We start from the raw sequence: 27771 nt of genomic DNA, 5'->3' as shown, positions 1-27771 counted from the left end.
ACCGAAAATGTCCAGTTGTTTATACCAAAAATTGGCGGAGGAGTTTGGTAGAGCTCTCAAAGATCAAATCGTTGAACTTTGACCCCTTAACAGTCAAATTTCTGGCCGAAAATGGGTTACAAAGATTTTCCCAAATCTCAGTACCCTGTATATCAAATTTCGAGTCTGTAGGGAAATGTACACACACACACACACACACACACACACACACAGATAAACAGACACGTTCACTTTTGTGTATATATATATATATATATATACACAGGGTGGCCGAAAAGTCCCAGGACACTATACATGTATTTTTAATAAAACACAGTATTTTTTAATGAAACACACAGAAAACATATATATTCAATATATTGGGACTTTTCGGCCACCCTATATATATATATATATATATATATATGGCCTTTTGGATTATTTTGGACCATCTTCCAATTACGTGATTTCCTTGGATTTTACTTGTGCAAATGGAATTTCAATTAACTTTCTTGGAGTTATATTTTTGGATTTTACCGTCATTGGATTATTTACCGTTCACCAGACAATTCCTTCATGTGTAATCACCTTTTTCTTCACCATATTCCCTCTGCTTCACTTTTTGTTATCATGTAAGATCTTTGACTTACTGGCAGTTTCATCAAATACTTTTGTATGCAAAATCCGATCCCGCATTTTGCTAATTCCTACCCACTGATGAGAAGGAAAGTATTTCTTTGAAACTCCGCGGATTAAGGACTATCCATTTATCAAGTGTTTCCTTTTCAGATTAAATATGTTTTTAACTCTTTTTCAAAGTGTTTTTTAACATGTTTTATTAACTGTTTGCTCTTTTATATATATATATATATATATATATATATATATATATATATATATACATATATATATATACATATATATATATGTATGTATATGTATATATTTCTTTTTAAACAGTTCAGTATAACGAGGTAAAAAAAAAAAAAAATACTTCAACTGAAATCGAAACCAAAACCTAAAATTAGTGAGTACAATAAAATAATATAGTGCTAGTTACCATAAGGTTAAAAAAGAAAAGAAAATGAAACTAAATATACACGTTTATTTAGATGACGTCACGACTGTGTATTTGCAACCGGTCCCTTTTCTTCATGCAAGAGTTAGGGACTATTTCCAACCTAAACTGCATACCTGCACCATTAGTGTTGCTTTTCCAAATAAATATACATAATAAATAAATAAATAAATAAATAAATAAAAATGATATTGACTTTTAACGGTTCCTAAAAAATTTAACAGGCTTAAATAATCTATTGTATAATTAATACTTCTGGTGGTAGACCTGACGAGAGCCCCCCCCCTCCAAGAATGCGCTTTTTTTTAAATCTTTTTTTTTTTTAAACTTTTTGCCAACGATTATCATACATAGACTACAAACTTACCTATTATATTCAGTAGAAAAAATTTTGATAAAAAATAAATTTAATGACTTTTAAGAAGTGGGTTCACTTTCTTGTTATAGTGTTTTACTTAATCGCTCCCTGACTTACTGTACCTCTTTCTACCGACGTGTCACGTGATTAGTCACGATGAGATTTCTTTGAATTCCCTTACAACAAACCGTTAAAAAAAATAAAAAATAATAATAAATATGAAAAATAAATAAAAATGTTCCCTACCGATCCCAAAATATAAATTTAAGCATATTTTAATATAGGACCAGTGGGCCATCTTTTATTTATTTATTTTTTTTCATTAATTACTGAAGTCACATAGACACAAGAACTACGTACACACAGAAAATCTCACCGGTCATGTGGTATGTCGGTAAAGAGGGGTACAGTAAATCAGGGAGGATTTAAGTAGAACATTATAACGAGAAAGTGAACCCCCTTCTTAAAACTCATTAAATTTATTTTTTTTTCAAATTTTTTTGTGTTTATATGATAGTTAAGTCTGTAATCTATCATAATCGTCAGAAAAAAGTTTTAAAAAATAGGTGAAAAAATAAAATAAATAAAAACACTTTTTTAGGGAGGCACTCTCATACAGGCCCTTCCTTCTGGTTAAACTGTAGCATAAAATATGTTAAAAGTTATTTAAAGCAAAATACCATTTTTTAACATTAAGGTACTTGAGCACTTGAGCAATAATTTTGAACAAATGCCTTACAGGTAAAAAAACAGACAAACAAAACACTATTGTATACATACTTGTCATGTCGAAATTCTTATAAATTCTAAATATTTTGAAAAATGGTCCGGCAGAAGATTGGTTGGTTGGTTGCTTTTGTTTTACAGCATAGCAACCCTTTTCGGGTTTGCCGAATCCAAAGATTTTGAAGAAAAATTTTTAATAGAATATATTTGTTGTTTTCAGGTCTGTTTCTATTTAACCCATAGTTGGGACCCTAACAGGTACTACCACTCTGAGTCAGAGTGGACCTGGGAGCAATGGCAATTAAAGGGTGGCTCCACACTCCCTAAAGCCCACAAGCTGGGGCCTTACCATTGGATATAGTTTAAGGTCATATCCAGGACCCCCATTGAGGGACTTTTACCCTCTGCAGGGGGACAGTCGGTGTATTCTAATGCCCCACCGACAGGGCCGGTCTGGCAGAAGAATAACTACAAGTAAAAATAGGATTTATCGAATTATCGAGTTTTTCTTTTTCTGTTTTTTTTTAAGGTGGAAAAGTTGTGCAAGCAATTCTGTATGACAAACTGATTTATCTCCCTTACTTTCTTTGAAATACACCACAGAAAAAAATTAAAAAATGTCCAACCAATAGTGTCGATGAGTTTGTGTGAAAAATAAATTTAGTACATCTTCTAGTACTGGATGGTTTTTCGTAATTTCTTAGATTTATACTAATTTCGACATGACATGTGTGTACCTAATACTGTTAGGTGCATTTTCGGAATAAGAATGAAAATCAAAACCGCAAAATTGAATTTCCATTAAAAAGCAATGCTCTCTATTTAATAGTCATGTTGCAATTAGTAAAACATTACTGCATTATTACATAAAACATCTACTTTCACGATTTTAAGATCCATTAATCTGCCATTATTATTTTTTGAAATGTAACATCACAGCCTGCAGTTATCTCCCTTGCTATCATAAGAACTAATCTATTTATTATGTGAAGTAAAATTGGCAATTTACTTGATTAAATTTCATCGTTATCTTTGTTTTTTTTTTTTTACTAGAGGCGTACAATTAGCAAGGACCGAAGGCCACTCGAGGATAGTGGTTAATGTGTGTATGGTAGTCATTGGGACAACAGTGGAAGAAATTGGGTATAATTTTATTATTTTAAGGGACAACTCAATGAAGAACTTGTTTACATTGGACTTGAAGACAACCATGTTGTAATCAGCTGAAAAGCAGATCAGTGGAACAGAGCAGTTCTAGGAAGGAAGCATTGTTCATGGAGTTTGCATTTAGATTTAGGCAAAGATAGACAATGGAGAAAATTATTGATAGTGGTTGTAGCTGGTCGAGTATTCTTGTGAAAGTTTTGCAAGGAAAGGGGGCTATAGATTGGAGCTCAGACGAGCACTTGTCATAAAAATAACAGTGATCTCCAAGATCAGTGCTCGGAAGAATTAAGTTACCGGAAGTGTATATGGTTGATTACGGGACGAAACAGAAGCCTGGCACAAAAAACGCAACCGTGTATTTATTTCCAAATTTACTTTAGTTTTAACACCTCCTGGTTATCACGAAAAAAAAACAAAAAAAAAAAAACAAAACAAAAAACAAAACAACACAAAAAAAAACAACAGAAAAACAAAGACAAAAACACTTCTTGTATTATCAAATAATAAAACAAAAAGAAAATGTTCAATTTTTATATTTCTCTAAATAAAGTCTTCTTGAAATAATGTGTTAAATATTTTTACACTTACTGTGTTGCTATTGTTGTTTCTTCAGTTTTAAACTACACTTGTGAGATGCTTTGCTGAATCGCTTCCAGTTATTCATTTTAAGAATTTTTTTATATAAATCTAATATATAAAGCACTATGGCTGTCTGTCTGTCTCCATATTTTCAAACTATCTCCTCCGAAATTAAAAGCTACAGAGCAGCGCTAGGGCCCTCAAATGATTGGATTTTTTATGGGCCGTTCTTTTATGGGTCTTTAGCCGGTTAAAATAATTTTTGAATGGGTCAAAATTGAAAAAAAATCGTTATACATTTTGTACATTAATCTTAGTTTATTTTTAATCTAGGTACGACCAAAACAATGGAAGAAAAACAAAGGTGTTTTTTTTTGTTTTATTTTTTTAAACGAAGAGAAATCTATCAAAACCCATTATTCCTGAGCAACTTTTTTTTTCCATAAAGATAAAAGTCTGAATTTTATCAAATGAAAAACAGAATAATATAAAACTTTTCCAACTATTTTTAATAGAATTTAAAAATTTCCAAAAAATAACCTCCACCTTCGTGGATAACACGTTTAACTATTTTTTTTTTTTTTTTTAAAGTTTTGAATCAATTTTTTTTTATTATTTTTTTTTTTAAAGAGTTTTGAATCAATTTTTTATTATTATTTTTTTTTAAAGAGTTTTGAATCACTTTTTTTTACTATTTTTTTTTAAAGAGTTTTGAATCAATTTATTATTATTATTTTTTTTTAAAGAGTTTTGAATCAATTTATTATTATTTTTTTTTTAAAGAGTTTTGAACCAATTTTTTATTATTATTTTTTTTAAAGAGTTTTGAATCAATTTTTTATTATTATTTTTTTTAAAGAGTTTTGAATCAATTTTTTATTATTATTTTTTTTAAAGAGTTTTGAATCAATTTTTTATTATTATTTTTTTTAAAGAGTTTTGAATCAATTTTTTATTATTATCTTTTTTTTAAAGAGTTTTGAATCAATTTTTTATTATTATTTTTTTTTAAAGAGTTTTGAATCAATTTTTTATTATTATTTTTTTTAAAGAGTTTTGAATCAATTTTTTATTATTATTTTTTTTAAAGAGTTTTGAATCAATTTTTTCTTCTTTTTTTTTTAAAGAGTTTTGAACCAATTTATTATTATTATTTTTTTTTAAAGAGTTTTGAATCAATTTTTTATTATTCATTTTTTTTTTAAAGAGTTTTGAATCAATTTATTATTATTATTTTTTTTTTAAAGAGTTTTGAATCAATTTTTTATTATTATTTTTTTTTTAAAAGAGTTTTGAATCAATTTATTATTATTTTTTTTTTTTTAAAGAGTTTTGAATCAATTTTTTATTATTATTTTTTTTTTAAAAGAGTTTTGAATCAATTTTTTATTATTTTTTTTTTTTAAAGAGTTTTGAATCAATTTTTTATTATTTTTCTTTCTAAATAAGATTTCGGATGATTTGCTATCAGAATATGCAAAAATATTATAAATCCCCGAATTTCAAATAATTTTATCTTTTATCTCACTCTATAAATTTCGCGTGGTGAAATTAAAAAAATCCAAAATTTAATGATAGTTTGAAAGAAACTACGGTAGCCTTTACAGGACTAAATGAAGTTCATCTAGTCCTGTAAATTTTCATGTATTTTTAATGTTTGTTTTGACGATTAAATGAAGAATCAACTTTATAAGGGTTTAATTTTTTTCATAAGCGATATATATATATATATATATATATATATATATATATATATGTATTGCTAATTTCTACCCTCTAGTGAGAAGGAAAGTATTTCTTCGAAACTCCGCGGATTAAGGACTATCCACTTATCAAGTGTTTCCTTTTCAGATTAAATATGTTTTTAACTCTTTTTCAAAGTGTTTTTAGCAAGTTTTATTAATTGTTTGCTCTTATTATAAGCTCTATCTCCTATTTGGTTTTATCGAGCTTTTACGTCTGGTTGAGATTACTTTATAAATATTAATTCTTTAATATTTATAATATACTTTAGTTTTACCATCTTGGATCATTTTGGTAAATTTAATTGTAATTTTTATTTCATATATATTTGTTGCCTACATAACCCTTGGAGTTAAGCAACGATGAGGCTGACCAGTACCAGGTGGAGGACCATTTTGGGAATGCTAGGCGCCGTATGTGTTGGAAATAACACCTGCATCTAGTATGATGATTGGTCGTCTTGATACCTTTCTTGCTCTCAGGTCCAAGTGTTTCTGGTCGAGATAGTGTGATAGATGCAAGTCCCCCACACTTTAAACTAAGTCAAGCACAAATCACAGCAAAAAGAGAAAAGAGAGAGATAACTGCTTGTAAATACAAACAACTGTTTGTAGGCCTTATGGTCTACCGTAGGTGAGGTAATATCACGTAACGACAAATTGCAGAAAGAAATTATCGTATTTTTAGCAAAATGCGCAATTATTGATCAATTTTTTTTTTGTTTTTTTGCCATCGATTCTTCAAAGCATTTCCTATTTAATGGTATATTAGCAATATTGGGCTCACTAGAATAAAATTAATAATTTATTTTTCAAAGATTTAAAAGTAGTGTTTTTCGCAAAAATAATGCCTATTCATATGCCTATTCATATGCAAATTAAAATATCATATTTAAGCGTATTTTACGATCGGGCAAAGTCCCCCCCCCCTAGTGTCTAAAATATTTTATTGTGATAACACAAGAAGTGTCTTTAAAAAAAAAAAAAAAAAAAAAAGGCGGACGTGAAGGAGCTCGTTCCCTACTCGTAAATTATTTTATGTATTTAAAGAAGTGTAAAAAAAAATTCATTTTTTTCGTGATAGCACAAAAAGTGTAGTTTAAAACTTAAATAATAATAATAATAATAATAATAATAATAATAATAATTAAGGTGATAACACAATTAGTGTAAAAATATTTAATATATTATTTCAAAAAGACTTTATTTAGAGAAATGTAAAAACTGAACATTTTCTTTTTGTTTTATTGTTTGGTAACATAAGAAGTGTTAAAACTAAAGTTTTTTTTTTTTTTTTTTTTTTTTTAATATGGTTACGTTTTTCGTTTCATGCTTCCGTTCCGTTCCATAATCAATCGTATCTACTTTTGGTAGCTTCATTTTTCCGAGCACTGATCTTGGAGATAACCAAGATAACGATAGAGCAGAGACATTCGTTTGAATATTTTACTAATTTCGACGTGAGATTCAAGTAGATAATATTCTTTTTGGTATTTGTACAGTTTAATCAAGACATTAAAAAAAAAAAATGAAAATATCGAAAAAAGGTTTGGACTGGAGATTTCCGAAAAAACATTCATTTAATTTGATTAAGTAGTTTTTATTTTACAGCAGAAAAACACGTTTTTATGAGAGCGCGTTGAAGTCAGCCATTATGAAATTTGTTGAACAAGCCATGGGGAGATAACTCCAGTTAAACCGCCGACACTCCCTCTCCGTCTTTAATAACTAGCTTTTCTTCCTAAAAATCGAACCTTTTGCTCGGTATCATAAATTGTTTTTTCGCTGTAAAATAAAAACCACTGGATGAAATTAAGTGAATTTTTTTTTTTCGGAGAACTTCATTCCATAACGAATACGTACAATATAACCCCCCCTTTTTTTTCTCGATATTTTCATTTTTTAATGTCTTGATTAAACTGTACAAGTGCCTTGTTTTTAATTGAAATTCAAGTTTCGTTTTTAGTCCGAACAACAAGCACCAAATTTATTATTTTTTTTTTGTAATTGTTAGCATCAACCTTAACACTAACTCTAAGTCCGGGTGACAATACGGAAAATAATAAATAAATGAATAAATAAACAAAAATTACAAAAAGGTTCGCACGACTTGAGTATTAAAAGCCAATTTCGTCTTAAAACTACAAACTTTGTCAAACTGTTTACAAGTTCCGGCAAATCTACATAACTATTAAACATAATTACATAAAAGAACGTTAATAAACATAACGATACCGAATTTGACGTATGAGCCGAGCCTTCAAGAATATAAAAAAAAAAGCAATCAATATGTCACCTTCATCAATCTGCAAGACCATTGACAGATAACAGCAACACGTTAACAACGTCCTAACAAAAACAAAACGGTTAACCATTAACACTTGTCCCATTCAAAAACTCTCCTTATCCCCCCACCCTTCCCGCCACTTCTATCGTTGTCATGACAACAGCAGCCGACGCTAAACCGCTAAGACAATTTGCAGCAAATAAAACCCTCGATACTCATTGGTTAATTTTATCAGTATGCACGATTAAATATTATTAATTCGAAATTGCTAAAAATTATTTTAGATTTATTAAATTTATTGATGCTTATAAAAGTGGTTATATATTTGTTTATAATTAAAAAAAAAAAAAAACAAGATTTTTTTTTTGTCCATAACAACGGAAGGACGCTTCGCATCCATATTGTAATTATCCAACTGATCAGCATCCGCGTCTTTTTTTCGACTTGTAGGTAGGGAGCGTTATCTATGTTGTTCGTTCATTTATTTATTTTATTATGTACTTTTATTTTGTAAGAACAGACAAGATGTTTGATCGAAATTTGAAACGCTTGATTTTTTTGCTTATTGGCTTTCATTTCTCGAAAAAATATGAAAAAGAAAAGAAAGAAAAAAAACAAAAACGAACATTTTTTTCATGTTTAGTCTTGTTATTATTTGATGTTGGTTATTTATTTTAAGCCACATAGAATTATTTAGGGAGAAATTGTTTCAGTAGTGTTTCCAAACAGTTTATTTGGGTTCTTGTTCAGAATTCAGCCTAATCAAAAACACAGAAAAAATCGGGTTTGTATAACTATACACATAGATTCGAAAAAGTTGTCAAACAAACAAAAACAAATATATAATAAATAAATGTTATCAAAGGTAAAATAAGTTGCTTTTCTACCTAACTGGATATTTTTTTTCGGTAAATGTTTACTTTAACTACAACAGAACACCAACCAATAAAATTTGGGTTTTTATAGGTTTTCGGAGTCGCTGAGAACGAATCTGATATTCAAACCCGTCGCAAATTTACCGTTTGCATGGTATTAACCTCTGAACCCTCGCACTATTTTGTGCCAACTCACCGAGACTCACCGCCATCGTTTATGCTATTCTTACATGATGCGTTCGCGCATGGACGTGCGTAGTAAGGTGACTTGTCACATCACGGAAGAATTTTTAAGCAGACATTTGAAATAAGAAAGTTTTCAAAAACAAGAAAATGTGGTACATTTTTCGGTATTATTATACAAACACCGTGACAGCGTTAGGGTTAGGGTTAGGTTTAGGGTTAGGTTTAGGGTTAGGGTTAATTCGCTGTCACGGTGTTTGTATAGTTTTACCCATTTTTCTGTGTTACGTAGTTTTTGATGCTTTTTAATTGATCTAAAAAAAAATATTAAGTTTTCACGAGCGATTTACAAAAACATTTTTATTTTTCGTCCCCCCTGCCGATGCTCCTCCATCGCCCTACCTCCCCCAATGTAAACAGAATTTTTGTGAAAAATTAAACAGTTCTTCTGCTCAAACTGCAGAAGCACCTTAAATGTTGTACAAATTTTATAATTGAATACCACCCCCCCTGCAATGTAAAAATGTATTGAAATTGTAATATGCTGAAAGAGCTGTTTCGCATGAAAAATAAATATTTGAATTTGGAATGTAACTATACTGTTATTCTTATATATATAATATATATATATAAGTGTCTTCAATTATTTCTAGACTTTTTTCAGATGGGCACTTTCATTGATAGTACACACATTAAATTTTAGAAGTAATCTCCTCCGGCTGCAATGCATTTGTTGTACTGTTCCAACAACTTCTGGAAGGCCCCATGGAAGTCCTCTTGTTTGAGCGTGTCAATGACCTTTGTCACACCCTCTTTCATTTCCTCAGTTGTCTCAGAACGAAAGCCTCTAAGGTTTGCCTTGAGCTTAAGGAATAACCAAAAGTCACAGGGAGCAAGGTCTGGACTATAGGGAGGATGTGGAACTGTCTTGATGCCCATCTTGGCCAAATAGACTGTGACAAGGATGAAGTTGTGGACTGATGCATTTGTGCAAATCTTCCACAACTTCAGTTCCTCTTGAATAATTGTGTGTACAGTTCCCACACTGATATCAAACTGTGCACTTATTGTCTTTATAGACACACTTATCCATTTCCTTATCCATGTAATTCTTTATTTGGCCAATCAACTCTGGTGTTCCGACCTCCTTCGTCCTCCAACACTTCTCATCATCCCTCACAGATTCCCTGCTTTCTTTGAAACTGTGAGAATTGCATTTCCACATGCAGTAAACACATGGACACAAAACCTGTAACATTAAGGTAAACATAATTATCGCCCCTTAATTCCAGCAATACTATTTTTTAGTCACAAGTGGGCGTTAGCACCTTACACCCGTTTCTGCTTTACCTTCTCTTTCTTCTTTTCCTGGACACAGTGCGATGCAGACATTTGACAAAAACACTCCCGTATTTGCTACAAAGACTTTCATGTTGTACTCATGCAAGTACTGTCTTCATATCTCCTATGGTATTGAACTGTTTCTTTCTTATGTAACTTTACTCTAAATAAATGTATATTGGTCGTATCATATAATTTCAGTAATCCTGTGTATTCATTCTTGGTTAAGAGGACCAAGCGACCTTTTCCATTATCTTCTACAAATCTCTTATGCCAATCAAAAACTGATGCTCGATCCATGCACAATGGCCCAAAAGCATTCTGAAGCATTCCATATGTTTTGGGGGCATTTTCTCCAAGTTTAACACAGAATTGTTTTTTGCATATTGTTGTTCGAAAGTGTCCTCAGCTTCAGATTGCATTTTGAAGTTTACCTGCTGTGACAATCAGGCTTTTGTAGGGTGCATTCCAATTCCTGCTGTAGCTGTTCATTTGTACCTGAAATCATAAAAATTGGTTAGTCATCTCCTAAGATGTATAACAATAACATACCGAATATTTAAGTGTCTCTAAAAACTTATTGAAGGCACCACGTATGTATTAGGTTGGTGTAAAAATAATGTTGTTTTTTTGACGTATATATATCTGGTAAAAAATACGACATTATTTTTGCACCAACCTAATATATATATATATGAAATAAAATGGAGGTGGAAGGATTTGAATACTCAACGTTTCGCCCGATTTATGCGAGCTTCTTCAAGAGGGATGGTCATTGAAGAAGCCCGCATAAATCGGTCGAAACGTTGAGTATTCAGGTCCTTCCACCTCCATTTTATTTCATATCGTCGAATTTAATCCAGCTCAACAGTCATATATATATATATATATATATATATATATATATATTGTGTTAATAAAAAAGGGAGACTCTACATAACTCATTCCACTCTTATATATCTTAATTGGTCCCCCGACAAAAGGAGGCTGGACCTGTAAATTCACCCTTGTCCGTTTGTCCGCCTGCACTTTTCTCAATAACTAACCTTGGAATTTTTTTGAAAATTTGCACCAACATTAAACATGATATGAGTAAAAAAGTAACAGAACAAATTTTCTGAGAAAACTCTGGTCCCCCCCCCCCCCCTCGCCCCCTAGGGGTGCCTTTTGAGTTAAAATGGTTAAAATTGACACTTTTGTGCTTGTTAAAAAAAATTGATGCCTTGGATTTTTATAAAACTTTCTGAAAAGTTGTAGTAACTAACTGATTTCTATATAATTTTGTTTGTCTATACTTCGCGATAATTCTTGGGTGTGCCCCAGGGTCTCTTTTAGGACGAATAAAAGCACTCCATTTTTGGAACTATTTTACCATATTTGTCCAAAATTTTCTGTGTATGTCTATTTAGCAGTTTTGCGCATGGTGCTGAACTCAAATTTAAATATGTTAAGGCCTTGGGTACTTTTAGGGCTAAATGGGGTGGGGCAAATGATGGACTTAGTCATTTTTTCTTTTTTGCATAATGCAGAACTCAAATTTACATATGTTAAGGCCTAAAACTGCACTGTTTGTTCATTTTCACCAGGATTTTACATCCCCTAGGAACTTTTGGGGCTTAATGAGGAGGGGGGTGCCAGGGCTGAACTTAGTCATTCTTTTATGCCTTGTTCACTGTGCATTCACGGGGGGGGGGGCATGCATCTTTCACTTGTTTTCTTCAGTTTGTGTCTATTTATAATACCTGTGCACTTCATTGCTGTCTGTAAATTACTGTTATAAAAAGTGATTAGTTTTAATGTTTGCAGTTTTTTATGGTATGACTATTTGCTTTATCATCAAGTCAAATGCAATAAATCCAAGGTTTTATCTTATTTTGAAACCTGTTTTTTTCTTTTCTTTTTCAGGTCATCTATTCCTGCCTCATGCTGATATGAGACGACCATGAAGTCTTCCTTACAAAGCTTTGAGGTTATATAATATTATATTTTTCTTAACTCGCAGAACTACTCGATATTGCCTGGGTCCTAATTTCTGTAAATTACGTACATTACAAAAAAAAAATTAAAACCCAAGCTAAATATGTATTATTCGATTACTCCCATAATATTCCTCATCCTTCAACTGACAATCATTCCATCTTATTAACCCTTATCCTTGAGTGGCTGTTGGCCTCGAAAAGCAGGGACCAATTAATATAAAAAATAAAAAAAAACTTAAAAATTTTTAAGTCACATTATAAAACAGATTGTTTAGTTTAAGTTTAAATTCCTAATGAACCACCCCCTTAATTAAACACTTCATCAAATCTCCACACTAACGTAATGTACTTGCAATAACCCTTATCCCTGAGTGGCTTCCGGGCCTTGATAAGTGGTGATCACTGTGTAAAAAAAAAAAAAAAATGTTTCTGAATTTTTGAGATGAGGATTGATAATTTGTATCATTTGTGTCACTGTTCTCATCTCGAGTATTATTTTCACAACGTTTCGGCCGATGTAACCTCCAACCTTCTTCAGATGTATCTTGTCAAACTCGGGGAATCTGCACAGAATTTCAAACGAAAACCTTTAAGCTTTATTCAGTCTATGGTGGTTGTATGTTCTTGTTCCATCAGTCATGACCAGGTGAATAATATTATGGGAGTAATCGAATAATACATATTTAAGTAATTCGCAATTGTATTCTTAGTATCGTCTGCACTAAAGGTTGAAACTTCAACCTCCAGAAGAGTGTCACTTAGGATTGAATTTTATCCAGTACTTTATCCTTATGGACAATTCTAGGAAATCCAATTTTGACTAAAATTAATATCTTTATACAGACTAACATCACAATTGCATTCGAGAAGTATTATCACGACACTAGAAGGTCCAGCATATAAAACCAATAGTAGATTCTTGGATAAGTCAGGGGTGGGTTCAAAATGAATTTTTCTTAGAGCACAATTGAACCATGATACTTGACTTTTGCATTTTAAACTTTAATTCAAATCATTATATAGAAAAATAATTTTATAAAATCAACAGTAGGTTCTCTACAGTGCAATGTAGACTACAATGTATTGCGGACTAAATTAGCACAGGGAGAAATGTGATGGTCCTTCCTGGTATATTGCGATGTGCCGCCAACTAGAGCAGGCAATCAACCGATTTGATAGAAAAATGAATGATTTCACTGATTTCATTGACAATAAAAGTATGGGAGGGTGGAACACTTGTTAATCCTCATTCAATCCCGGGCAACGTCGGGCCTACCTGCTAGTAAATGAATAAAATAGTGATTAGAATTAAATATTAAAATCGCTGAAATCGACTAATGAAATTGCGTCCGAGATGGGTATATTTGTTGATAACATCATACTCTGTAACAGACATGAGGGGAAAACCGAATGCACACATATACACCAGCAATGGCTGAAACCTTAGAACAGTGGTTTCCAACCATGGTGCCGTGGATTGATTATTCGTGTGCTGTGAAGAGATTATAGATGGAAGTTACAAGTTGTAGTAGGTTGGAAAGCAGTTTTCATATCGTTATAAATGGAATTATTTGTATTAATAAATATGGGGACCATACAAAAAGTAATGCCTCCTATTTTTAAATCTGCCCAAATGGATCAGAGAGGATTACAAATTGCATTGTTATGTTGACTGAACTTATGCATTCGTGACCTGAAAGTTTCATCTCTCTGTTGCAGATATTGATTGTGTGAGATTATGAAAGCAACCTCTGTCATGGATATGCGTCAAAAGGACAGGTTCATCATTGAATTCCTGGCAAAAATAATAGTGGCAGTGTAGAAAAATGAATTCTGAAACCGAAAAAGTCACTCGTTTTAATGGTAACACTCCCATCGTTACAGCTCTGCAGATTTTTGAGTTAAAATAAAAAAATAGGAGGCTTTACTTTTGGAATAACTCTTACACATTATTACTTATGTGATATTGATGCTTAAAATGTAACCAGACACTTATGGTTATTGGAAACTACTGCTCTGATTCTCTGGGTACGCAATACATGCACAACCCTAAGTCTTTGTGGCAACACTTTTTTCTTCAGCTGGCCGTTTGTCGTCAGATACTGTGGTTGAATTCATCCTTTGTGGTAGATGCTCTGATGAATGGCTGGTATGCTTCTTTCTCAGCTGCAACTTGGTGTCGGGTTCAGGGAAGATCTGAAAGAGAAAATAAAATGTTATATAAACCGTTTGTTTAAATCAATTATAATAAAGTTGTATTCCTGTCTGTTTGTTTGTTCACACTTTAGTTAATATGTACAAAAGATATACTGTATCACAAATTTATTTTCATAAAGAAAACAAACTTTTAGACACTTTTACTTCAACATGATTTCTATATATATACTACGTATTCAAAAGAAATCTACATTCAATGAATACCCTTATTTGCATATTGCATTAAAGAAAATTTGTTTTAATAATTAGCTCGATTTTATTAATTGTTTGTTATAATAGAATCGTTTTACTTCTTCTATTTAGAAATGTTAAAGTTCATTTATTTAAATTTAATTTAATTTAATTTATATTTAATTTTATTCGTTTTCAATTATTAATAGCTGGCAACACTTACATGTAAAACCAGAAGTAAGCTTTATTTATTTAAGCTATGAGAGTTATTTCCCCTATGAGACTCATTTTGTGTTTGATTTTCATAGATCTAAATCAAACATGTGGTCACAGTACCTTCATTTGCATATTACATTAAAGAAAATCTATTTTAATAATTAGCTCGATTTTATTAACTGTTTGGTATAATAGAATCGTTTTAATTGTTCTATTTAGAAATATTATTTAAAGTTGATTTCATTTCTAATTTAATTTACATTGAATTTGAATCAATGTTGTATTTCTGTACCTGTTTTACAAGTACTTTAATGACACTTTAATATAACTGCACTTATTTATGCTCACGAGTAATGCACTAAATATTTAACATGTGCCAAGGCTCTAATTAATAGAGATATGAAAATATGGACAATCAAGGAGTGTGTGGTAACATTCATGTAGCCTCTGCCAATCATGGCACTCAGATTTTTCTTCTGAGCCCCATGGCTTTTATATTTAATATCATTCTTGCATTATGTAATAATGTGTGGTAATTGAGCCACCTGCTAAGGATTATTTTCTTATAAACTTACACACACACGCATATATATAGTATGCTATGTAATAGATTCTTTTTATTTGTTAATGCTATTGTTTATATGAATAATAAATGATGATTTAGTCCGTGGGGCTAGGAATAATCAAAGATTACCACAAATTGAAAAATTAGACTCATACAGGATTCAAACTTATTCCTTAGGAATGACTTCCTTAGTAGGATGACGTCTTGAATCATTCATCTAACAAGAAATATGTTAAAAAAAAAAAATTAGCCTTTGTCAGTCATGGCGCTCAGATCTTTCTTCTGAACCCCATGGCTTTTATATTTGTTTGGTATCATTCTTTTTATGTTTTTGTTGTTGTATGTATTAACAGGCTTAAAAAAATTGTATCATATATTTTTTTTATTATCAATCGACAAAATATTTTCCTCATTCGTTTTCTTATGCTTTTCCTTTTTAGAATAGCCATTGTCTTCCAAGCATTTTTGCAGAATCGTCCCTTATCGAGGAGAGATACCCAAATGCAGCTGGTGATGCAGCTGATATCGGCTTGAAATTTCGATGTGACAGACTTCAAGGAGAAGTTGATAATTTAAAAAGAGAATTACAAACGGATAAAGCTAAGGTGAGTTGTGGTGGTGGTGGTGGCTTTCTCATCTTTATTTTTTTTTCCTCATTATTTCTTGATAAAAACAAATTTGAATTTTACACATTATCTCTACTATTATATAAAAGGAACTTTTATGGACTCTGAAACAACTGTGCCGGTTTTTATGAAATTTCACGCAAATGTACTTTATGTGCCTGGCAGTGTTCTTAGATAGGTTTTGTATCAGAATGTCTTCGATAAATATCGATAATCAAAATAATCCGATTAAAAATGGAACAGGCGATTTGGATCAAAGTTAACACCTTACACAGCCTAACATCACAATTTCATTTAGGAAGTTTTATTACCACACAAACTGAAAGGTCCGACATATAAAATCAACAGTAGGATCTTTGATATGATAGGGGAATGTTCGGAATGAATGTTTCTATTTAAAGCACAATTGTACCATGATACTTGACTTTTTATTTTAAACTTAAATTCAAGCCATTATCACCGCACAAGCGGTAAGGCCAGGCATATAAAATCAACAGTATGTTCTTTGATATGACAGGGGCGTGTTCTAAATGAATGTTTCTGTTTAGAGCACAATTGAACCATGATACTTGACTTTTGCATTTTAAACTTTAATTCAAGCCATTATATAATTTTATAAAATCAACTGTGGGTTCTCTACAGTGCAATATAAACTAAAATGTATTGTGGACTAAATCACTGTGAGGAGTCATGTGAAACTTCCCCTTGGTGCACTGCGATGGATCCTCAACTAGAGCAGGCAATCAATCGATTTGATTGAAAAATGGGCGATTTCACCGATTTCGATGAGAATAAAGATATGGGAATGTGAAACATTTATTGATCCTCATTCAATCCCAGGCAATGTTGGGTCTCCTTGCTAGTATATTATGCTAGCAGGGTAACTTTGTGTTACCCAGGATTAAATGAGGAATCCTTGAACATTTTTCATCAATTCTATGACATCATATTCTTTTTTTTTTTTATTTTCCTGATATTATGAATATAAGAACATCAGGGTTCTTCCTTGCAAGAATATGATTGGCTGGTTAAGCCATAAATATCAACTAGTATAGCTGCCTGGGAGAGATGCTGAAAGTTATGCCGAAGCCTCACAAGGTTTACCAGCTCCGACCATGAACACCATTCAGTAAGATGACATACCAGATTATTAATTAAATGCTGTAGACAAGACCACTCAGCTATTTAAAACAAATATATTTCACAGGACATCTCGCTTGCATTTTATAAAATTAAATTTTTGGGGTGGGGCCCAAGGATGTATTCAACGTTGAATCGCTAGGGAGGAGTAAGTAAATCATCGTTATTTGTTTAACTTCTGTTCTACACGCTAGCATGTATTCGATGGTTTTTAGAAATGAAGTTCTAAACTAATCTACCTTGACCTGACCTGGTGCAGCATTTACCCCGGATTTGCTGAGCCAGCTTCCCCGAAGGAGGAAGTGTCTATGGAATATTAAATTCACAAGTTGTCCTCAGTTGCATGTATATCGTGGTTAGGATAAATGACAATGTTAGTTTTGCAGATGTTGAACTTGAAAACAACCATGTTATAGTCAGCTTGGAAGCAGTTCTGCAGTATTGTGTTTTGTAGGCAGGCAGTTCTGGGAAAAAAGCATTACTCATGGAATTTTTGTTTTGTTTTATGCTCAGATGCATAGTAAGGGAAATTGTTGGCAATGGTTGTAGATAGACGAGTGTTTATTATGGATGTGTTGCATAATGTTATGTGCAAGAAAATGTCTCACAACATATATTGAAAAAATCTAAAGAGAAAATTCAGAGAATTTATTGAACAGATAAACAGTGAAAACAAATATTTACAAGAAAAAATCTGTAAGGGGGATAAATCTGGTTTTAGGTTAATTTAGCTTTTACGCAATGTAAATAATAATCAAGTTTGAAAAATAATAATATATTACTTTGGTCAGGACATAAGATCGGAAAATCAATATTTACCAAGAGTCCAGTTCTTTGTGAAGGTGTTTGCAATTGGCTTGTTTCAAGAATTTTTTACAAGTGGATTTTATCCCAGGAAAAAAATTGACAACAGTCATAAATAGTTTAAAGATTGCCTCAAAATAGTGTTCCTTCTCTGAGCTGATTTAATAACTCAAGTTATGACGCTATTAGTGTCATGGATGGAACTTCCTAGAATTTCTAAAATAGAACACTATGACTTGGAACTTTCTGGAGCCCTTGGAAAAAGAACACTTTCCTGTTCTATTTTTAGACTCAAAACACTTAAAAAGAATCTTTTTATTTTCTAATTGTAATATAATGTATTTTAATAGTAAAAGTTTTATATTATTATACATTATATTATTTATTTATAGTTTTTTTTTTTTAAATCACAGAAACATTTCTACGAAAGTATATTAAAATGAAGAAAGAATATAGATAGATTTCTATGAGTTGTTCTGTTTATTATAATTGATTATTTTTGGAAAAAATTTTTTTTTACAGTTATGAATTATAAGTGGTTGGCCATACTTATAGGTAAATGTGCACTGAACAGATACCATAATACTTATAGTTAAATTCAAATTTTGATATATCTGCTTTTTTTTTTTTTTACATTGTTCATTTCTGTATTCCGTTCAAGTTATTTTAAACCCCACTTTTCCAATGTTAAATAAATAATAATTTCGAAATAATAACGTTAATATTTTAGCGTCCCAATTGTTCTTTTGTTTTTTGTTTATTTTAAACCCCACTCTTCCCATGTTAAATAATAATTTCGAAATAATAACGTTAATATTTCAGTGCGCAGGTCATGCGCGCATGCGCAACCGGATGTCGTAAACCGGAAAGTGGGTTACATACATCGTTACAAGATCATTTGAGTTTTATAATTATACAGATTATATTTTATATTATTATTTATGTAAGAAATTGTAATTTCTCCATATTTTAAAGAGGAAAATGTCCTCTCATGACACATGAACAGGAGTTCCTCTTGAAGTTCATACCATCATTTTAACATGCAGGATTTGTATATATCTTTGTTTCTTACCTACTATATGACAATGTTAGTTTTGCAGTTGTTTTCAAGGAGGTGTTGCTGTCCTACCTACCTACAGTATCTGATATTCATATATGACAACAGCATATTCTTTTCATTGTTTTGACTCTCGAGTATATATCTGACAAAGACACAATTAATCAACCGAGAACCACATCACTCTACATAAAAACATATAAGATATCAATGGATATTTACCAGAGAATCAAAACAAGGAAAAGAATATGTTGTTGTCATAGCCCTAATGATCACCCATTTGTTACTGGCCAGACTCAATGTAGCTTAACTTCAGTAATTTAACTAGTACTGGTGATACTTTTGGTATAGCAAAAACTAGGTAGGAATTAATTATATAAGAGGACAATTCAAGAAGAACTTGTTTACGTTGGATTTGAAAACAATCATGTTATAGTCAGCTTGGAAGCAGTTCCATGGTATTGTGTTCCACATGCTGGCAGATGTAATTAAAAATACATTTCTAATGGAATTTTTGTTTAGTTTAGGCTCAACTAGAGTGTAAAGGAAATTGTTGGTATTGGTTGTAGCTAGACGAGTGTTTGTTATGAATGTGTTGTATGAATCAGTTCCTCCTGAAGTTTGTACCATCATTGTGACCTTATTATGGATGCAGTATATTTGTATATATATGTTTCTTACCTTCTAAAATGCTAAAATGATGTTGAAAATGCAAGTGGGGTTCAATGATGTTGTGACCCGATGGGAACCGGGCGATGCCAAGTGACCTTGCTAGTCGACACGAATTCAGAGGAATTTGCACGGCTGAATTCTAATGATGATGATGGTTTGATGTTGTCTAAACAGAAATGTCTATGGGATTTTGTCAGAAAGAGAAAAAGCAATTATTAATTGTTTTTATCTCATTGTTGTTATATATCTGTTAACATGAAGGGTTGTTTTGAAAACCTCTGTTGATAGGTATGAAGAATGGGGGTCAAGGGTAGGGGTCGCCGCCAGGCATTGTTCGACTTGGGGTGACTAATCACGCCTAATCATTAATAAATAAAAACCTCGGTGCAGGTGGGGGTTGAGGTTTGGTAGAGATAAGCTCTAAGAGAAAGAAAGAAAGGTGTTTGTAACCACTCTCTGAAGGAGAGGTGGGAAAAAGGGGTTGGATTTAGAAAAAGGAATTCTAAACAGAAGAGTCGTAACCAGCAAACCGAACGGCTGGGCTAGTCAAGCGCCCCGAGTTTGGGAGCCCTTCGGGGCCTGATGTTATGATGGGAACTAGCCTGTGTTAATGGGAACTCTGTGACTTTACTGGTCTGGTCTTACATCGTTCACTGCTATAGTCAGTCGCCTCAAATTAGACAGTAGTTGTTATGAAGTAATGAAAACAATAAATAGTTTGTTAGTGTTATAACCCGGAGTTCTGTTTGTTGTGGTGAGGACTCTTGATTTTTCAGCAAGCCGCAAGGACCAGCGGAGTGATTGATGTACCCGGAGACTCCCTACACATGGAAAAAAAGACAATTCGATCGAGAGGAAAAGCGCCTCTCCATGAAAACACAGTGGGTAAAGATGATCAACAGGCCAACTTGTAACGAGACAAGGTACGATTAAAGAACACCTGCCACATCGATAACGTTATGATGTCGGTCTCAAGAGTTCTCTTTCTTTTCATTTCTTTTTTCAGAGCAAGACATCACTTCCTCCTCGTGAAGACATCCTGGCTGAGTTCCAGAAACGGACAGCTACGATTCATTCATTAATGGACGAAAAGTAAGAATCTCATCTTTTCATGTTTTTTACAAATAAGAAATTTATCCTCTTTGATGATAAATAATAACACAGAATGGTTTATATTAGTTTTATCCACCTGGCGTTATCCAGGATACAGTGACATTCTTTTAGTTTTTAATTTTCATTTGTCTACACTTTTTTTAAAACTTATACAGTGAAAGAAATAAAATTTTAGTTGTTCTGACATAACTTTTATTTTTTTTTTTTATTTTTCAATTAAAAATGACTTATTCCCTTTGCTGATTTTGATTATGATTTTAAAATGTTTCCATATTACTTGTTGCCTAAGCAGGACTGCATAACTACAGTTGGTTACAAGGGTCATTCCAAAAGTAAAGCCTCATATTTTTTTAAGTCACAAGTTGAAGAGCTACGAAGACAGGAGTGGTACCATTAAAATGAGTGACCTTTTGTGCTGCAGAATTTATTTTTCTACATAGTCACCACTATTCTCGATAAACTTTTGCCAGCGATGAATGATAGCTATGCATGGATATCTGGCGCATGCTTCGTCATATGAAGGTTGTTCCAGAAGTGACAGAATTTATTTTCTACATAGTTACCACCATTCTCAATGCACTTTTTTTGCTAGGAATTCAATGACCCATCTCTGCTTCTGACACACGTCCATGACAGGGGTTGCTTTCAATCAACATAAAAATGCAATCTGCAATCCTCTCTGATCCATTCAGGTGGAATAAAAAATAGAAGGCATTACTTTTAGAATGGACCTTGTATTTGAACAGAATGTAAATTTGTATGAATTGTACAAGGTTTTGAATGTCAGTCGACGTCAATATCTGTTTCATCATCGTCACCTCCCCAAATGATTTTTTTTCAAGGTGCTATGGCTTAACCTCCTTATTTTGGTCCCCCGATTTATTGGAGAGGGATCTATATTTTCAGTGACGTCTGTATGTCCGAGCGTCCATGCATCCGTTAGTCCAGACGATTGCCAGATAACCGTCCATTAGTTTTTCTTGAAATTTTGCCACAAATTGTATTTTATTAAATAGATGGGCACAGTAAAAAATCTTTTTGCAAAAATTCCTGTTGCATCCCCAGGGGCTCAAAAAAGGGCAAAAATGTCCCAAAATGGCCAAAAATGACACGTTTTGCCCCATAACTTTTGATCCATCTATTAAATTTTTCTGAAACTTGGCCAAAATATGTAACCCATTGTTCTTGATATAAATCCAGTATGGATGACCCTGGCAAAATTCTGATTCACGTCCCCGGGGACTTTAAGTGCTAAAAACGCCCCTTTTTGGGGCTCTTTTTTCATATTTCTCAACAAAAACTTGATATGTCTGACTATATAGTGATTTTTTACGGCGGTCAACACAAATATACATGTGTTAAGGCCTGAAACTTCACCATTATTCATTTTCACTGGGATTTGGCATTCCCAGGAGCTCAAAAGGGGTCACAAATACCCCCAAATTGCAAAAAATTACACTTTAATATCCCATAACTTTTGTTCCATTTATTAGATTTTTTTGAAACTTGGCGAAAATGTGAAGGCAACGTTAGCCCATCAAATTTCTCACATTCGTCATTTCTTCACTATTTTTTGTGGCGTCATCCCACATGCAGCACCAGAGGGGAACCACGCACACGTGGCTTGTTATTCATCGCTATTTGGTTGGATTTTATTTCTCTTTTATTTATTTCTCTCACTTATCTTTATTTCTATTTGTCTGTTTATTCTCTCTTCTTGAGACATGAAAGACTTGCAGTACAATATTACATCAACTTGCTGTGGACACAACAAAGCCTGCTTTCAATCACATCATGTTTTCACAATAACAAGTAGTTGGCTTTTTTGTCCGTGTGGATAGTCTGTTATGAGTTATCTCTCATCATCATCATTGTCATCCTCTTTGTTTGGCAGACAGACTGGTAGTCTGCCAAGAGGAGGGGTCTGATTTCTTTCAAAGGTGCTATGGCCTTACCTCCTTATTTTATTCATCACTATTTGGCTGGATTTTATTTCTTTTTTATTTATTTCTTTCTCTCACTTTATCCTTATTTCTCTTTGCCTGTTCAATCTCTCTTCCTATAATGTATATGATATCATATAACAATATTACGCATAACTTGCCCTGTACCCAACAAACCTTGCTTTCAATCATGTCATGTTTCTACAATTCATTAAAACTCATTAAAAACAAAACACAAAAGCTATTAAACCTTTTAGCTTACGCATAAAAAAATTTATCACTGAAACCCAAATAAACCTTTCTCTAATCTAACGTAATATGCTGTTGGAAATTCACCCTTGGTTTCTAACTAAGCCAATTGAACTACATGAACTACAAATCATCCCAAGATTAAATCAAATCCTGCCACTTTCCAGGAAATCGTCCTCCTTATCCAACAAAATTACCCAGAACATGTACACATATATACAGGTGAGTCCAAAATGGGTAACAGCATAGCATGTGCTGCCATCCAGAACAAAACCAAACCAAGGATGAAGTACTGCTGCTATATCTGGGCAGGAGCTGCTAAAAACAGCCTATCCTGCCTTAACAGTGTACAAAATAGACTTTGTAGCCTAGTGTGGGATGCCCTTTTCTCTTCCCTGCAATCTCTCTCCGACAGAAGGGACGTTGCGAGCCTGTTGTTTTATTGTTATTTCCATGGGAAGTGCTCGCCAATCTTTCATGAAAAACACCCGTCTAGCTGAAGCCACTGTCAGTAATTTTCCCCACTCTTTATCTGTGCCTAAATCAAAACGTAGATTCCATGAACAAAGCTTCTTTCTTAGAAGTGCACGCCTGTGGAACTCTCTTCCGTTTGCCTGTTTCCCACCTGACTACAACTTGGATGTCTTCAAGTCCAACATAAACAAATTCCTGATAAACTGCCCCCTTAAGTAAGACACTTTATTAAATCTCCATTACTAGCAATTACTTCGATATTATCCCATGTATTACTGTACATGCAATAACCCTTATCCCCGAGTGGCCTCCGGGCCTTGATAAGTGGTGACCTCCATATAAAAAAAAAAAATCCCCAAAACACTTATCCAACAAAGCATCCATTTATAGTGCAGAAGCTGCAGTAATCGATTCAGCCCTAACAAATCTTGCATCGTGTTATCTGTTTTTTTCAACAGATTTTCAAATTTCTCATATGGATGCTCCTACTGTAGTAAAATTGCACTTGATAATGTTTTTGTTGCTTTCACTTTTCTGAAAACATAATGGCCCACCAAAGAATAACCACTAGCAATAATTTATGTTCCAGGCAATGCCGGGTATCCATGCTATTAAGAATAGAACGACAATAATACCTATATCTTGTATTGTTTACTCGCATCAAATTGTTTTCACCAGACAATGTGTGTATTATTCTCCCTCTTTAATCAATGCAACTTATCTGTTTAACCCCTATAACTGTATGTGCTCACACGCACACTCATCACACTCTTATGCATATTAGTGCAGTCAGTTCTTTAGTTTAAAACAATAATGTTGTTTTTGTTGCTGTTAAACGTCCATAATTAGTGTTGGTCCGTACCTTTTGAGTTTCTGTCTCTCTCAATCAGTTGTCAGCGGATCAGAAATGTCAAACTGATTTGGATTATTTGGATTATTGTTCTTATCTTCGGTATTATTAACATAATGTTTCAACTCATGTAACCTTTGACCTTCTTCAGATGTATCTTGTCGAACTCTGAAATCTTTCTGTCGAACTCTGGAATCTTTCTGTCGGACTCTGGAATCTTTCTGTCGGACTCTGGAATCTTTCTGTCGAAATCTGGAATCTTTCTGTCGAACTCTGGAATCTTTCTGTCGAACTCTGGAATCTTTCTGTCGAACTCTGAAATCTTTCTGTCGAACTCTGAAATCTTTCTTTCAAACTCTGGAATCTTTCTTTCAAACTCTGGAATCTTTCTGTCGAACTCTGGAATCTTTCTGTCGAACTCTGGAATCTTTCTGTCAGACTCTGAAATCTTTCTGTCAGACTCTGGAATCTTTCTGTTGAACTCTGGGATCTGCACAGAAGTTTGAATGGAGCCTTTAATTTAATTCATGGGGGTAGCATGCTCTCATTCCGTCATTCATGACTGAGTAGAAAGCTTTAGCAATTGGCAATTGTATTTTGAGTATGACCTACACTGAGGATTGAACCTTCAACCTCCAGAAGAGCGTAACTTACAACTGAATTCTACCAAGTACTTTATCCACTACAGAATAGGTCCTTCTGAGTTGGACAAGATACACCTGAAGAAGGTCAGAGGTTACATCAACCGAAACATTGTGCAAATAACACTCAAGATGAGAACGATAGTTTGAATAATCCAAATAATATGAATTATCATTCCTCATCTCAAAAATCCAAAAACGTTGTGTCAAACCGAGTTTTCAGCATCAATTATTTATTTAATGTATTTAACAAAACAGCATTTTTAAAGAATTCTACTGGTAAAAACTGCAGTTTAGTGGCCTGAACAGAATGTAATAAAAAATGATGTAAAGGCAATAAAAATGTTTTATTTATTTATTTTTTATTTTTTTAAATTATGACATGATGAAACTTTTGGAGTTAAAATCTATTTAGTATTATGCATGCAAAAAAAATACTTAAAAAAAAAACATATATATGCTAGTAGTGTCAACGTATTTCCAAAATGGAAGCATGATATGTTACCATCTTGGAAACACTAGCATATTTACTCATTTAAAAATTGTTTTCTTCTCTTCCACAACCTGAAGATGTGACACAAGGGTCGGAAAGTGGGTTTAAAGAGCCAGCGTCCTAGAGGAAGAGCATTCTGGCCTGTAAAAAATGCCTGGCCCACACCGTCGGCATGCCCTGGTAGAGTGCCTCAGACAATTAACAAGAAACTAACCCCGTCTCAAAAAGAAGATGTAAAGCCTGGGAGAGTGAACCTCCAAGAATAGCATAGGATCAGCAACATATTGCAATTAACAGGGCAAACACTGAAGAAAAAGATATTTTAACTCTAAAAGTTTCATCATGTCATAATCTTAAAAAAAAAGAAACACGTTTTTTATTGTCTGTACATAATTTTTCCGTGCATTCTGTTCAGGCCACTAAACTGTGGTTTTTAAATTTCTACTCCTAATTTCTTTTTTTTCTTTTTCCTTGCATGTGTTTTCTCCTGGTTTTCAATTATTATTTTTTTCCTTTTGAAATACTCAAAGTATTGATTTCTTTGCTAAACAAAAATAAATAAATAAAAATAAAAACAACGGCTTATCTAAGGTAGACAAGTCAATTCTTGTCTGCTTTCTGAAAACCTGATAGCTTAGCTGGCAAAGTTAAAAGAATTTAAATCAATAAATTACAAATAAAAGCAATTACTTAATCACAATTCAATTAAGTTTGATTTGGTTTATGGCATATCAACCCTCTTTTGGGTTATTTACTGACAAACCCAGTAATTTTGGTAAAAAGTGTTTTATATCTCCAAATATTTATTCATGATGCTTGATTTGGTTGTTTTGTTGGTACTTGTGCAGTTTAATCGACATTAAAAAATGAAAATATCAGGAAAAAGGTTATATTGCATGTATCTGTTATGGAACGAAGTTCTCCAAAAAAATAAAATTTCACTTAATTTCATCAATTAGTTTTTTTTTTTTTTTTTTACAGCGAAAAAACAATTTGTTATGATACCGAGCCAAAGGTTCGATTTTTAGGAAGAAAAGCTAGTATTAAAGATGGGGAGGGGGTATCGGCGCTTTACATGGAGTTATCTCCCCATGGCATGTTCAACAAATTCCATAATGGCTGACTTCAACGTGCTCTCATAAGAACAAGTTTTTCTGCTGTAAAAAAAACTTCTCGATCAAATTGAATGAAATTTTTTTTCGGAGATCTTCAGTCCAAAACGGATACGTACAATATAACCTTTTTTCGATATTTTCATTTTTGAATGTCTTGATTGAACTGTACAATTACCGTTTTGTTTTATTGCATATCAACAATTTTTGGGTTATTTAATGCTGAATCCAGTCATTTTGGTAAAAGTTTTTTAAATCTTCAAATATTTATTCATGATCTTTGGTTTGGTTGTTTCGCTTTATGACATGTCAACCCTTTTTCACGTTATTCAATGCCGAATCAGGTAATTTTGGATAAATGTTTTTATGCTTCAAGTTAGTTTGGGAATTTTATTTTTCTAAAGGCTTTAACCATTAAGCAGCATTAGAGTGGGATGGAGAGGTCTGCACTTCTTGCCCATTGGGGCTTATCTGTCCCTAGGAGTCATCAGCCACCACCACCACCACCACCATCATCATCATCATCATCATCATCATAAACACCCGAGCCTTTGGTAGTCGTTGGCCTTTTTGTCCGTGTGGATAGTCTGTTATGAGTTATCTCTCATCATCATCATCATTGTTATCCTCTTCGTTTGGCAGACAGACTGGTAGTCTGCCAAGAAGGGGAGGGGTCTGATTTCTTTCAAAGGTGCTATGGCCTTACCTCCTTATTTTATTCATCACTATTTGGGTGGATTTTATTTCTTTTTTATTTATTTCTTTCTCTCACTTTATCTTTATTTCTCTTTGCCTGTTCAATCTCTCTTCCTATAATGTATATGATATCATATAACAATATTACGCATAACTTGCCCTGTACCCAACAAACCTTGCTTTCAATCATGTCATGTTTCTACAATTCATTAAAACTCATTAAAAACAAAACACAAAAGCTATTAAACCTTTTAGCTTACGCATAAAAAAATTTATCACTGAAACCCAAATAAACCTTTCTCTAATCCAACATAATACGCACTCAGAAATTTCCTCTTAGCTTCTAACTCTGCCAACTTTACTACTTAGACTACAAACCATTCCTAGATCAAAACAAATCCTGCCACCTTCCATGAAGTCATCCCCCCTATCTAACAA

The 27771-nt window shown here is 32.8% G+C and overlaps 2 protein-coding genes across 4 annotated transcripts in view; one reads left to right on the top strand and one right to left on the bottom strand.

Moving 5' to 3' along the window:
• LOC145259966 (fas apoptotic inhibitory molecule 1-like) overlaps positions 1–8053 on the bottom strand; it is a 52137-nt gene extending 44084 nt beyond the window's left edge. Inside the window, exon 1 of one of the 2 annotated variants that reach the window (XM_080117951.1) lies at positions 7926–8053. In XM_080117951.1, the coding sequence (XP_079974077.1) occupies positions 7926–7931 (6 nt within the window). In that variant the 5' untranslated portion in view covers positions 7932–8053. Of the gene's footprint in view, positions 1–7864 lie in introns of both variants that reach the window. The other variant, XM_080117954.1, reaches the window with a different exon arrangement.
• A 230-nt stretch (positions 8054–8283) lies between these two features.
• LOC145259965 (centrosomal protein of 70 kDa-like) overlaps positions 8284–27771 on the top strand; it is an 80707-nt gene continuing 61219 nt past the window's right edge. For both annotated transcript variants that reach the window (XM_080117949.1, XM_080117950.1), the window contains exons 1-4: positions 8284–8366; positions 12221–12284; positions 15904–16068; positions 20769–20854. In XM_080117949.1, the coding sequence (XP_079974075.1) occupies positions 12258–12284; positions 15904–16068; positions 20769–20854 (278 nt within the window). In that variant the 5' untranslated portion in view covers positions 8284–8366; positions 12221–12257. The remainder of the gene's footprint in view (positions 8367–12220; positions 12285–15903; positions 16069–20768; positions 20855–27771) is intronic.

Source organism: Euprymna scolopes, chromosome 35, assembly GCF_053919585.1.
Source record: "Euprymna scolopes isolate OS-2025 chromosome 35, ASM5391958v1, whole genome shotgun sequence".
NCBI lineage: Eukaryota > Metazoa > Mollusca > Cephalopoda > Sepiida > Sepiolidae > Euprymna > Euprymna scolopes.
Note: the sequence above shows the minus strand (reverse complement) of the source record. Positions and strands in the feature narration are given on the sequence as shown.